This window comes from Passer domesticus, chromosome 1, assembly GCF_036417665.1.
Source record: "Passer domesticus isolate bPasDom1 chromosome 1, bPasDom1.hap1, whole genome shotgun sequence".
Classification (NCBI taxonomy): Eukaryota; Metazoa; Chordata; class Aves; order Passeriformes; family Passeridae; genus Passer; species Passer domesticus.
The window spans coordinates 116444676-116459092 of record NC_087474.1 but is presented as its reverse complement, the minus strand read 5'-3'; the positions used below and the strand labels follow the sequence as shown (position 1 = coordinate 116459092).

At 38.0% G+C, this 14417-nt stretch overlaps 1 protein-coding gene across 6 annotated transcripts in view; it reads left to right on the top strand.

Moving 5' to 3' along the window:
* CDH2 (cadherin 2) overlaps positions 1-14417 on the top strand; it is a 114384-nt gene that overhangs the window by 62231 nt on the left and 37736 nt on the right. For 3 of the 6 annotated variants that reach the window (XM_064384819.1, XM_064384832.1, XM_064384837.1), the window contains one exon: positions 14077-14303. In XM_064384819.1, coding sequence (XP_064240889.1) covers positions 14077-14303 — 227 coding nt within the window. Of the gene's footprint in view, positions 1-1354; positions 1466-1872; positions 1946-8705; positions 8779-11618; positions 11641-14076; positions 14304-14417 lie in introns of those variants that run through there. The other 3 variants (XM_064384826.1, XM_064384843.1, XM_064384851.1) reach the window with 3 other exon arrangements.

The following is a 14417-nucleotide window of genomic DNA, read 5'->3' as shown; positions in this document are numbered from 1 at the left end:
TACTGCCCTGAAAAACATGGACACATTTGATGGCAAACGCCTCTCAAAGACATGTGGTTGAAAAGTGTGAAGGCAGAGAATAGGGTTGTGTCATGTATAAGAAGGTAGGCTAAGAAAAGACATAGTGGAGTCAAGCTGTATTAAGGATATTAATTAATACCAAAATAAACTGACATTGCAGTACTTGGCGAAGGTGCAGAAATCTGCTGGATCTGGAAGTAAACTACTGTAAAAACAATTATGTAGCATAGAGAGACATGAGTCAGTTGAATGTGATTTGAAGACAGAACTGAGTGCTATTACTGATTTTTATTATGGGGGTTGTTGGGAGTAGCACAGATAAATCAGTTTGGTGGCTAAAATTTCACGTCTCAAGTTCCTTTTGTTACCTTGGTACTCAAAAAAAAAAAAATTGAACTGTATATTGGAGATATCCATCAATAAAAGAGTTAAGGAAAAACCATGTAGATTGGTTATACCATTTGTTTTGAAAATCTGTAAGTTATGGCTATAATGTACAAAATGCCAGCAGATGTACATTAAAAATGACATCTCTGCATTTATTAAAAAAAAAAAACCCACACTGTAGTGAACTTTATAAATTTTTAACTTCTAATAAGGAACAGCAGCCATGTTGTGTGCATGTGAGCCAAAAATCTGGTTAATTTTCCCCAAATGCCTTTCTCCATACCCAGGGTACCGTATGTATTTAATTTGTGGCATCATGTGTATGTTCCTTGATGTTTTTTTTTTTTTATTTATGACACTACTAAGCATGAATCTGTTAAGAACTTCACATGAATGTTATTATTTTATGACATCATAGTGTGTTGCCTTTTGTAACATCCTTAAGTTATGTACACAGTACCACAAGGATTACTGAAAAATGGACTGGACCTCAAAATGAAGTTCAATTTTCAGTGGCTCTTTGCTTTCCCTTGGCAGCATATCAAAGTAAAGTAATAACATTTCAGTGCCAGTATTTTAAAATGTAGCTCAGATGTTTATTGTAAGGTCAGATCTGTTCCATTTCACTTGCTGCTTCCTCCTGCTGTGGGAGAGGCTGCTTTCAGTTTGCAGAAATCCATTTCTCATGGGAAGGTGAGCTTTAGATACCATGATCTTGAGCCCTGAGAGGCAAATCAAAATAACACATCACTCATTTACTGTAGGCATTGCCTGACTTAATAAGAGTTGTTCTGAAGTCCAAGTGCTCAGCTAAGATGAGCAGATCAAATTGATTATATTGCTTGCTAACCTGTCTGATTACCTCATCAAAGTGTTCCACCAGCCACGTAGATTCTCCCCACTGGCAGTAAGGTCTTCAAGACAAAGACTGTGAGCAGCCTGTCCAAACCAAGCTGAAAACATGATTCCATATGTTCTGGATAGTGCCTTGTGGAGAACTTCTGAGCCTGTGTTTGCAGGTTCTCAGGCTGTGTTCCTTGGGAGCCTCCTCCTGAGGGTAACTGAATTCCTCACCTTTACTATAAAATGGGGTAGGGTGACGTGAGTAAGGATATATGTTCCAGTTAGAATGTGCACCTTTGAATAGAAAGTACAAAGTAGTGGCGAATGTGTGCACTAAAATTACTTGAAAGGAACAGAATGCATTTAGCTGTGGGGGCTATTTTGTTTTATTTTCAGGGTGTGCATGTGGGAGGGGATGGTTGATTTGTAGCTTTTTGTGATGGATTAGTTTGTGGATTTCAGGGTGGGTTTTTGTTTTAGAGGAGGGGGTTTTTTGTTGTTTTTGTTTTGGGGGTTTTTTGTTTGTTTTGTTTTTTGGTTTGGTTTATTTTTGGGGTTTTTTTTAACTTCCTAAAACACAGCCCTAAATCCTAGTGAAATAGATCCTTAATATTGCTGCAGAGACTCCAGTCCTTGCCTATGGATGCAGACTGGTCACCTGCTTGCAGATGGCTGTCAGGTCCCTCAGACAGAGGTGAGAGGAGAGAGCAGTTTTGTATCTGCTACTCATGAACATCAGACTCACAACATCTGATGACAGGTTGCTATTTCATGCTCTGCAGTTTTGTTTCAACAGAAACTCAGTATGCTGTTTCACTGAATGACTTGGTGTTCTCCCTGTTGGTGACACTATTGCATTTACGGATCAAAAGCATATCCACATGCACACAAAGACACATCTGGAGTATAGTATTAGAGAGGAACAGTGCATCATACACCAGGAAAGGAAAGAATTTTGCCATGAGTAACTTCAGCAGTCTTTTAGATGGATCATGAATCTGCTTATATTAGCCATCAAAGCACAGCATTTCCGTGATTTTTGCACAAGGTGTTCATGGTAATGCTTATCCTAAGGAGAAATATCTCTGGATCAGCAGTCATTACTGTAGAACACATTGGATAGTATTTTCTGAAGTATACAGCAAGCGTAGCGTGGCTTTCTTTATTCCCTTTGCAAACTGGCATTGTTTTTGGGAAGAAGAAGTGAAAAGAGATGCTTGTTCTCGTGAGTGAATGCCACAGGTGTCTTTTTGAGGAATTCAAACATTTGAGGAAAATTGAGAAGAATACAGATGGCAGTTGAAATAGCCATTGAAATGTTAAAATGTTTATTACAATGGGGCTTTTCCATTCAGATTCCTTTTGGAAATGAATATTTAGTATTCTGGAAGGCAAAGCAAGAAGCGCTTTCTATTGGAATAACACAGTACTTGGGTTTCTAAAGGAAGATGTAGTTTCATTTTTGTGATGGATTGATTCTGCAAGTTACTGAGCATTTCCGTTGTTCAGGTATTTGTATTGTATTTGATTCATGTAAATGTTAGAAGTTACCCAGTTTTCATCTTGTACCTAGGAACTCCCCATCAGGGAGCAATCCTGTTATACCAATTGCTGTAGAAGTAATCCCCAGACACTTGGGGTGCAGTCTGGGCATTCAGAGGGTGTTGCTGTGTAATCTTTGCAAAGGAACTTAGAATGTTGTGACTAATAATTGAAAAATGAAGACTGCATAGAATGCAACAGCTCAGTGCTTCTCAGCAAAATAATTGTGACTCAGACAGTAATAGGTTAATTGCCACATCCAGAAATGAATCCTAATGATTCCCTCTAGGAGCCATTATCACATGTGGGGTTTTCATTGAGATATTTATAACTGTAATCTTTGGTCTCGAAGCTCGTGTAACTGTTGAATCCAGCAAAGGGGTTCAGAAAGGTAATACCCTGCTCTCATCCTTAGGCTTTGCTAAAAGTAGAATTTTCAGTTCTAGTTCAATCAGTCAAGCCCCTGCTATTTTCAGGCATTATTCCAATCTAACACAATTTGAATGTCAAGTGTCTTCTGTTTTGTGCTCACAAGGCCCACAGGAAAGTCTAGACACCAGAAAAAAAAAAAAGAAAGAAAAAAGCTGCATTTATCATAGGAAGAGTATCTTTGAGTATATCAGAAGATTCGTTCTTTTTCTTCTCTGTTCTTCTGTGACTAGACTGAATCATGATTGTAAAACAAGTGTCTGTTCAGCCAGGTCTGTCTCTTCTCCTTCCACCTGGAATAAATTGCATAAATTTGCACAGGATTGCTTTGGCATAGAATCCTGAAGTATGTCTTAATTTTGCAGTACTGAAAGTTCCCTCTTGAATGAAGTCTGTATTTCTCTCATTTGTCTGCAAATTGTATCCAAGGATTTATTTTCTTTTTCTCCTTCCTGTATTAATCCTGGTACCATGTTGTGCTGCTGTCATGCTTGTCTGCATTTTGCTAAGAAAACATTTTTTAATCTGTTTTTTTTTCCTGGTGTAACGCCTCTTTTATTCCTGTCAATTCAATTACTGTCAATTTGAATTTGAGGGGATTATCTGAGCCTCGTAATTTTGTAATCCCTCACAAGATATTAAAAAAAAATGGTAAAAGATCTTGAAGGAAAGTAGCATCACTTAAATTTTGGCTTACACTGTGTCACATGTACACAAGTAACCTCATCTTGGTCATTTTAATGAGTTTGTATAGTATGGTGCAGTCAGACATGAAGCAACGGTGCTACTTCTGCTTGGAGCCAGTGTTTGTCTAATTTACCTACAGTCAGGTGGGCCTTACATGAAATAAAAATATTGTTTGAAAAAACTCAAGTCTGAGGTCCTCACTCTGCAGCATGGCATAGAAAGTCCAAGTTTCTCCTCCTCTTTTGTTTTTCCTTTTGTGCTATTGATACTTGGTGACTTTGCAAGGATGGGTGGTTTTCATCTCTTTGAGAAAATGGTTTAGGTAGTCAACCAGGAGGATAAAAATAATAATCATTTGAGAGCATTCACCAAGTGCCAGTCACTAGAAAGTATTCCAGCATTGGATTTTTTTTTCTGATTTGGACTTACTTTAGCTCTTAAGGAAAAAATATGTAATGTATGTACTAATTACTCTTCGCTCCCTGGTGTGGATTGATGATAACATTAAGATTTCCCTATGATGTTGTAGTGTTTTAGGTGAACTTCCGTAGTCAGCAGGGTCAAGTAATTTCCTACATATTTCTAATTAAGTCTAAATCTAATACCAGTGGTTCTTCATTTATTTTTAAGTCATCTGCACACATATATTGGACTGAGGGGGAATATGAGGCATATTTGGAGAGTTGCTATAACAAGATTCTGTGAACAACCCAAATAATAATCTTAAAATATGTGAGAGCAAGCATTTTCCTAATAGTTCCCTTGATACTTCCTCCTCTTTAATGGTAACCATTTAATTACCATGTCACCTTAGCTATTTTAGATGTTGAAAGCAACACACATGGAGTGAATACCCATTTAGGGCTTACTTTCACCCACAGGTACTCCCTCATAATAGGATAGACATACAACTTTTTTGAATCCTCTGCTTTGTTATGGGCAGCACTACTGTGACCTGGTTGTGAAATACTCTGTACTAGCCTGCACCAGTCACCAGGAGCTTTTTCTGAATTTTAAGGTCAGGTATCTCTGTTTAAGAATAATAATGATGAAAACCCAGGGTCTGACTAGATACTATTAAGCTGCCATGCCACTAGTGTTTTGCCTGAGGCCTACTGGACATGATCCAGTGATACTATAATCCGTGGGATTTATGGGTTTTATTGCTATCTAACCACATCAGTGTAAATAGTGCTGGGCTGTCTCTGCTGTCTCTTCCAGTCCCTTTGGCAACTGGCAGGTTTCTTGCCCTTGTTTAATACAAAAGCACAGTGTTCAAGCAGGGTATTTTTGCACCATTATCCATTTGCTAAGGAAATGAGCATCCCTGTGGCACAGGGTGGTTCTGCTCTGAGATCAGCCATGCCTGCTGTTTGCTGTGGGGATGCTGCTGCAGTTGTGTCCATGTCCATTGGCTGGAAGGTTCTCCAGGTTCCCCCAAAAGAATGACAGCCTTTGTCTTTCAGCAAAGTGGTGCACAGAGCTGTCACAGTAACTAGAGTATGACTAAGGACCTTCTAAAAGTCATAAAGAATAATTGCAGCTTTGGAAAATTAGACCATAGTATGCCCAGAGGAGTGACTTGCGGGAGAGTGACAAAAGCCACCAGTGTTGAGCAGACAGAGGAAGGAAGGAAGCAGGGGAAGATCTGTATTGGTGTTTGTGGAGGGTCATTGCATTCAAATGTGTGCTGGTTTGTGAAGCTGAAAGGCGGGTTTAGGGAGAGTTGTCCCCTTTCCCCTTGAAGCATCCATAGCCACATGGGAGGGACTGCCAAAGTGATCTCAAGAAACAGGTGGTATCCTGGGGAATGCAGCAGAATACAGAACATTACGCGGTCCCACATCTGCTTCAAGACTTTTTTTTTAATGGATTGTTGAGAGGAGTGCTGCCATTTTGTCAGTGCTGGGGATTTTTGTTTGATGCAATGCTGTTCAAATACAACACTCACTTCTGCCTGAGCAGTCCTGTAATTTAATGAGAAGAATCCCTAATTTTATTTTTTATTTATTTCCCTGGTGAGAAGTGACACATTGCCTAAAAGTGATATATGCTTCTCTCCTATGTTCTGTTGTTATTCCTAAACCCCTTTTAGTGTGGGGGCTTAAGCCACTGTTTAAAGCTGCTGAGTGGTTGAATTTAGAAAATAGATCATCAGCTCATTTGTGGGTATGCACCCATTTGATATTTCAGCAAGTTCTGGTTTTTTACAGAAACTGTAGGTGCCCGGATATTTAGTTTGTTAGTTAATTTGTTTATTTTTGTAAAAACAGCCTCCGATGATCTTTTTGCCTAGGTGTGCTCCAAGCCTAAGCTGCAGCCTGAAATTTAGAGGTGCTTTGACACCTCAGTACCTCTGTCAGGAGCACAGTTGAAAGAGGGGGCAGAAAAAATGGGAGCATCAGGGAATAAAGTTTCTTTAAACTAGAAAACAGAATGTTTGGAAAGGCAGGGAGAAGGAACAATAAAGAAGAAAGAGAGGAGAGTTAGGAATAAAAATCCTTGAAACCTGAAGCCTAAAAGGACTTCAGGCCAAGAACAGTTAGCATAGAGAACATATAAAAGCATCTATTCTCTGTTCTCACTTTTCTTATTGCTAGTGAGGGAAAAGGAAAAAAAAAAAAGCTAACTTTTTTGGCATTTTCTAAAGATAGAATAAAAGGAAAAGTGGCTTATCCAGTTTTTTACTAGATATTTAAGTCATTACTGTAGCACAAAAACTGCCCTTTAATTGCTGCACTGTAATTGTAGGTATTTGTTTCTTATGCTGCTTAAGGTCACATAAAAACGAATAGAGGTAAAAATAGGTTTGTGTTAAGTGCCTCAATTTTGAAACCATTTTCTGCTAGCTAGCTGCAGAGACAGTACTTTCCCTTTAGTCTCCTGGTTTGACTGTTCAGTAGATACATTTTTTAATTACCAAATTGGATTTTAGCAGGTGTAGTCAGTTGATGCATTATGGGTATAAGAGATTAGTGTTTAATCCTTCTTTTTATTACTGTGTAGAATGGTGTGCTTGGGAAAGTATTAAAGGTGCATTGCATACTCCAGAGTACAGAAATGACATTTATTACTGAGTTTTCTTTCAGCTAGCATCATTTAGAAAAAAGCTGTGCAGAACTCTGCAGGGGCCTATAGGCTCATCTGTAGTGAAACTGCCTTAAACAATACAGAGTGGAGGGAAATGGAAAGAAACCTTTTTGTGTTTTAAAACAAAAGCAGTTGTCGAAATACAAGTGCTTTCCCTCTTTAAGATGATTATTCTCTTTTTCCACATTTTATTTTTTCTAAAATAAAGACAAAAGGGATGTGAAAAGCACAGATCTTTGTGCCAGTGAGTGGTAGAGGCAAAGACTGAAAAGGGTCAGTGAATCAGATATAATTTGGACTCTGTTTGAGATACCAGTCCTGTGTTTTGCTGATGGCTGGTATTCCCGTACTGAAAAGCTGCAGAGGATTTCTATCGAATAGAAAGAACATTATCCCCATTTTCATTCTGGCATGCCTGTTACGACTTTGTTCTGTAAACAAAAAGGATTATGGGAACTGGAAACTAGATGGCATTTTATTAAAGAACTGTGTGAGTCTTTCCCTGTGAATGCAAGAATTAGGCAGTCTGGTGATAGCTACCTGTGAAAGAAAATACTTATAAAAATAGACTTTAATGTTTGAATTATTAGGGTTCATAAGGAGGCAGTCCTCATGAATGTGGGAAGGAGCTTTAATATTTCCCAGTTGTACCTTGCAACAAAGTACTTTAAAAAAAAAACAAACTTTCACAGTAATTGTACAAATCAAGAATTAAAAAGAATATTGCAGAAATACAGAGAGAGGGAGATTTATGTCCAGTGTTCTTCTGTCATGTAGACTGCCAGATTGCTTTGAAAGTATGTTATTTTAGGAAACATGCATATTTATCTATCTAGAATAGCAGTCTCAGGAATGGGGCAGGAGTGAGAATTGCACTCTGAGTCGCAGTTTGGTAACCAGTACAAATTACTTTTACCAGCATAACCTAGAACTTTTATAAAAACTTAGGGGTTTTGTACAGTAGACTACTTAACATCCTGTTTCCCCAGAGTAAAGTCATATATCAGTACTAGGTTTTACCTAATGCCTGCTGCAGATCACTCAAACTGCTTTCAATTAATGAAAAAAGTGTACAGTATGAATTAAACCTAATTCTTGCAAATCACCTTCCCTTTTAATCATTATTTTCCTAACTGAATAGACAATTAAGCAAACAGTTCAGCATGGTAAAGTGGGAAGTTAAGCTGCTATTAATCAGATCATGAAACCCATAAAGTTGGTAAATAGCTTCAATACATCTTCAGTTTCACCTCAGTTGAAACCTTCTGATGTGACACTTCTCCACCGCTCGAGAGCTCCATAACCAGGCTTACCCATGGAACCAGCCTGTAAAGATGTTGAAGACAAATGCAAATAGGATTTAGAAGCAAATGGGCTGTATTTGGCCCTTAGTAAATGGCAAAACTCCAGTTGGGCTTGCGTGACCTGCTGAAGCAGCCCTCTACTCCAAGTGGGCTGGGGTGGCAGAACACAGTGCTCAGCACAAGGCACAGGTTTTCAAAAGCAATTATTGAATTAGCAGGCTTTGGTAAGTAGCTGTCTTTTGACAGCCGGCTTTCTTTTCAAGTGTCACAGCTTGGTTAGTCCAGCAAGGCTCAAAATGAGTAGCGCTTTGAGATTTTTGGGTAGTCTGGAGTATGGGATAAACTACAGGTCATAAATACCAAAGCAGAGAAGAAAAAGGGATTAGGAAAAATAACAAGAAGAAACTTTTAGAAACAATGTTGGTGTATGGAAATATCTCTAAAGGATATAATGACAAATGGAATTACAATACAGGTAGGGAAATGCCGTTGCCTAAAATAACCTGATTATATTTCATATTTATTTTGACTCAGTAATTTCCGTAGCTAATGTTCTCAATTTGCAGATGCAAACAACATTTTTCTGGCTGATGTAGACAACCCATATATCAGAAAATCAGATAGTAAATAATATTTAATAAGATTTCAAGATGGTTCCAGGAAGTTCTAAAATCAGACTAAATTTAAGGGTGGTGGTGGAAAAGGCAAGTTAGAATGTATTTTAGTTCATGGTGATTATAACAATTTGCCAGGATGTCAAAAGCCCAGTTCTTTTGAAGGTCATCTATAATTATAGTAAAGGATGTCTCATGGGCATTACACATGCCACTCCAACAAGCCATGAACTGAAATATGAGCATGTGCACTATGCCAGTAGGACTAACAGATCATCTTACAGATACAGAAGTAAGCAGTATGAATAAATTACTAATTTATAAAGTAAGAGCATGGGGGGGACATTATATGGGGTTTCTCATGTAGTTTTCTCCTGCTTCTCTCTCTGAGAAGCAAAGACTTTTTAATACAGAGTGTTCTTGGAGAGTGTTCAGATATTAAATATGCAGATGGCTAGACAGTTCAAGCAGAATGTTTCCATATAGTTTCTCCATCTGTCAAAGGTAAAAGTGGTATCTAGTAGGTAGTTGTACCTAAGATACTTTCTTATTCTGTTTATTTTGTCTGTTGCAAAACGATCCCAAGTGGATTAAATAGCTGTAGGTTTTCTGTTCTATGATGCACACTCTTAACTGTATTGCTGAAGTACATGTGTTGTTAGCACTTGGCATTTGTTGCAGTTTTCCATAATGTCTACTAAGTGAGCCTTTGCCTTGAGGTTGATAGTTAGGCATTGAGAAGAGCATTCAAGAGGAGCAGCGTTCCAACAAATTTACAGAAGGAAGCACACTAGTGTGCTTGTATGCATGTGGATGTTATCTAGATGTGAATTGAATTATTTTCTAAGTGCAGAAAATCCAGATGGCAAACTCAGTCTCACGATCAAAATGAGTAATGAAAATTCTGTATTAATGTTTTATGTTGCACATGAATATATATGTTCATGAAATATTGTACAGTGGGCTGTATTATTAACAGCAATTTTTTTTCTCAGTCCTTGTTTGGATCAAGTAATTCTGATATTATTTGCCTAGGAAAAAAAGAGCAGGAGCAGGTTGTCAAAGAGTGCAAACCAACATGAGTAGCTGTATTTTATAGATACTATGAATCATTCATCTCCTTAGACCTGAGCAGGAGTGGTGGTGATCTCTAGGTGCACTTTAAATGAATTTGCATGTCTAGTTCTTAACATTTTGTACACTACACGTGTGCATATGTTGTAATTACTTCCATGCAAGAGTGTTAAACTGAAAGCTTCCTTTAATATCATGGAGCTGTAGACATTCATTTTACAATGTTGTAGTCTCAGAGGTCCTCTTTATTTAATAGAATATACTTGCCTCGGTTTTAAGACAAGCAAAGACTCAAATTAGGGTATTAATGGTCTTTTGTTGTAGGGTGTAATATTTAATAATAATCATATGCTAATACTAAATACAATTTTTCTTCAGTTTAAAGACCTACATGTATAAACCCTTGTGCACATCCCTATTTTGAGCCTGTGAACTGAGTGCATTTTCTCCCATGTTGCATATTACTGCTTTTATATGACCAAAAGTATTTTCTTTAAAACTGAAACAGTTAATCTTTGAGTTTGATTCAGTACTTCCCAGGGCTTTCAAATACTATACTTCTAAAAAGCACATACTTTCAGAAGATACAGAGGATACTCAAAAATACTTTAAAATCCATGAATTATTTTTACAGATTATGATACTCTTATCTGATCATTTATGCAGAGTGTTATTAAAAAGCAGTAAAATCAGATACTTGATTACTGGTTTTATTGCATATAAAGTAACTGAGATTCTGCAGATTATATCTAGTTAACCTTTTTTAAGTGGAAAAAAAATCTGTGATTGATCTATCAACATAAAGTGACTTATGGAAAGTATGCCTCCCTTTCCTGTGGTTTTTAGAAAAGAACATGGTTGCATAACCAATCATTATTCACAGTAAAAAAATATTTCCTGTAGCATTTTTGCAAAAAAAAAGTCTTTGCCTGAAAACCTACTGTCAGAAATCACTCTTTGTTCATACTAGTTGAACACTGAAAAATGAAGCAAAGTGATCTAAATTGAATTTACAAGACTGATAACCATGTGGTTGGGGGGAGAGTAGCTACTGCACAACCTGTACTCTGTCAAGGGAATTTAATTATAGATGGTTATACTTGACTATAATTCGTTAATGTGTGCTCCTTGCAAAGGGAGAATAATTCTCACATTGACAATTTTATATGTTTTTACCAGGATACTGTCAGAGGAAGGGATTTTCATTGAATTTCATAATACACAGTCGCCTGGGGGAAGAATATCAATGAAGTGGCTAGCAGGCTGGGTTTTTTGTTTTATTTTTGTACTGCTGGAGTCTGTATGTAAGGGGATTGGGGGAAAGAAATCTTCTTTATGAATTTGAATATCTAAAATAGGAATATATTCTGCTACTGTGCAATAGTTAGGAAATATTTTTTAACAAAATGTTGTGATATCTTGGTCTGTTGGACCATAATGACAAATATTCATTTTAGCTTTCATCTTTTTGAGAAACAATAATGATCAAAGTTTAGATTCATCATTATTCTCTTTCCCACTGTTGTAGTTTCCGGAAGTGTGAGAAGAGCCAGAGATGGAGCTAGCTCCAGAGCTGTTTGTCCTTTTGGTCAAGACACTTTTTTGAAAAGCAGATTTGGAGAGCAGTTGCAGCTGAGATGAGATGAGAGGTTAGCAGAGGCACAGAGCTATGGGTTATGTTGCTGGCTGGTGGTTTTTTTTGGGCTTTTTTTACTTATCTGGACTGTTTCTGAGAGGTTTGTTTGTGAACAGTGGTGGCATTTTAAGGATTCTCAGCTTCCTCCATGCTTGGGGTCTGGGTCGTCTGTGCCTCTGTAACCAAGTACAAATAGCACTGTTCAATAGTCCAGTCATTAAATTCTTGTATCATTAAATGTAGTGACTTTGGAGTAAGCTCTTCTTGGACATCTTTTATTTCTGTGCTGGGCAATACAGTCTAGTCAGCTCTAAAGGTGGGCCAATCAGAATTACAGAATTAGGACTGTGGTAAGTATTTCTACATACTGGAGTAGTTGCTTTAAATAGTAGTTTTATATTCTTGGTTTAGAGTCATGCATGTTCTCAGTTGGCTGTTACATTTCAACCTAGTGTTGCAGTGAGCTGACTCAAGCTGCAAGGCCCGTGTTGGAAAAAGCAGGGGGTCAATGGGATGGTTAATATCTGGGAACTGGAACTTCAGCCTGTCAGTTTTCTTCTCCCATTTAACCAGAGGATCTGTCATCTTCTCCAGATTCTGCAGACCTGTAGATTATAGGGAAGGAAGTCATTGTACCTGATAAAGGAGGTAGGATGGACTTGAGGATCCATAGGAATTGCTCAAACATATGAAAGCTTACATGAGAGGCTGAGTATTTACTAGAGTTTCAGAAAACCACCCTCCTCACTTAAGAGGAAGACCAGAGGCAACCTCTGCAGGGAGGATGACAGGAGCAGCCCTGCTGGTGAGGCTTCAGCCTTTTACCCAGGACTCAGTGCTTTGTGGACATGGCATGCTCTTCTCCTCTCGGTGAGGCTGGCCTTTCGCAGGAAAAGACCTTCAAACTCTGGGATCTGGAAAGAGCAGTATCCCTGCCCAGTTTAGCAAGATGAAAGTTAAGGTTGATGCTGTATCATTTATTTAGAGTAGTGTTGTTCTTTGTCTCCTTTTTGTATCTGATGGACTCTTTTAAAATGGTCTTTTCTGTCAGGAGAGAGCAAATGGGGGATTCTGGATAACTGAAAGGGTGCAATAAGGAAAGAAATTTAGTTTGTCATCTGAACATCAGCTTGGTGCTTAAAGTTCAAATACGAAAAAATATGATTCCTCTTAGTACTTTCCTGAAAACAGTGCATTACAGAAGACAGCATATGATGCATGACATTTAGTAGTGATTTTTCTTGAGAGGGACCTTTAGGTTTTGAAGCTAAATAGTTTTTGCATGGTTTAGCACAATATAAAAAGTGCAATAACTGAAATGAGGCATAAAGCCTCATTTCATCTTCACTATGTGGATTTCAGCACAACCTTCATAATGGTATTTTGCACTTCTATTACCCATACAATCAAAATATTTCATAATGCTTTCGAAACATTAAGGAGCGATCATTGGTTATAAAAGCACACTTTCATTTTTAACTTACTATTATTTGCAGTAACCCAGTAGATAACTGGTGGTGAAAAGAATTGGGTAGAGAAGGCAGTAACTTGTTACCAGTTCTGTTTTGTGGACAACACATCATTATCTCTACATTCACTTTTACTGACTTCTTTTTCCACTGTGTGTCTCTCAGACACAACAAAAGGAAGGAGGGAGGAGGGAATTAAACACTAGGTAATTCCTAAGTAGATAAAGGGACATGTGTGGTACAGAATATAGCTTTAAAAAAAAAAATCCAAACAAAAAAACCCCCAAAACAACCAGAAAAAAACACAAACTAACAAACACAAAAACCCAAACCAAAATAAAAACTCAAGGTCATTAACTTAAGTTTTCTCTGTGAGGCACTTACTGCCTCCTTCACTGTCTCAATGAGGGACAAGGAAACTCAGTCCCAGAGCTCATAAGTAATCTTCCTGAGATGGCACAGCTGAATCACAGGCTGATTTGGGCACAGAATTTAATATTTTTAACACATTTTCAAGGTTTCTGCCTTGCCCCCATTGGCAGAGAGAGCATGCTGGAAACACAGTTGTGTTTGCAGTTATGGTTGAAGTGTAACGAAATTTTTTGAGGTTTTTTAATGAATCAGCTTGATGGATTTTTGCGAAGCTTGAGATGCAAACCCAACTAGCAACCGACTGAAATGTACTATAGGACATGGAAGGAGATGGTTTTCTTTCTGGTGCTGGAGTAAAATTGGAGGAGGGAGACTGTTCCTGTCTAGGGTTAAAATCTCTGCCTAGCAGTCCACAGAAAAATACCATTGTTACGTGGCGTGTACTGACTGGTAAAGTACAAGTCCTAACTTATAACTGCATGTGATAGTAGCAGCAACAAGTATCTCTGCTTTTGAGTTTGTTGTTAGTGCATTTGGTGTCACAGTGAATTCAAGTGGGCCGCTTTTTCACTTAGTTTTTTGTTTACTGTTTTATGTCTGTTTTACAGTGAGGTTTCGAAGCTGTGACAGAAACAAAAAAATACACTTTGGTAGCAGTGAGCCAGAAGATTTCAGAGTAGGTGAGGATGGTGTGGTCTATGCAGAGAGAAGCTTTCAGCTTTCAGCGGAGCCCACAGAGTTCGTCGTGTCTGCTCAAGACAAGGAAACCCAGCAAGAATGGCAAATGAAGGTGAAGCTAACCCCTGAACCAGCCTTCACAGGGGCTTCAGAAAAGGTAAAACAAGAGTTTAATGCAGCATGTATAAATGTATCTCCACAAAGATGCCTAAAATAGGGGTTTAGTTTTGCCTGTCATGAACCTCTCCATGAACCAGCTTATTAATGGACA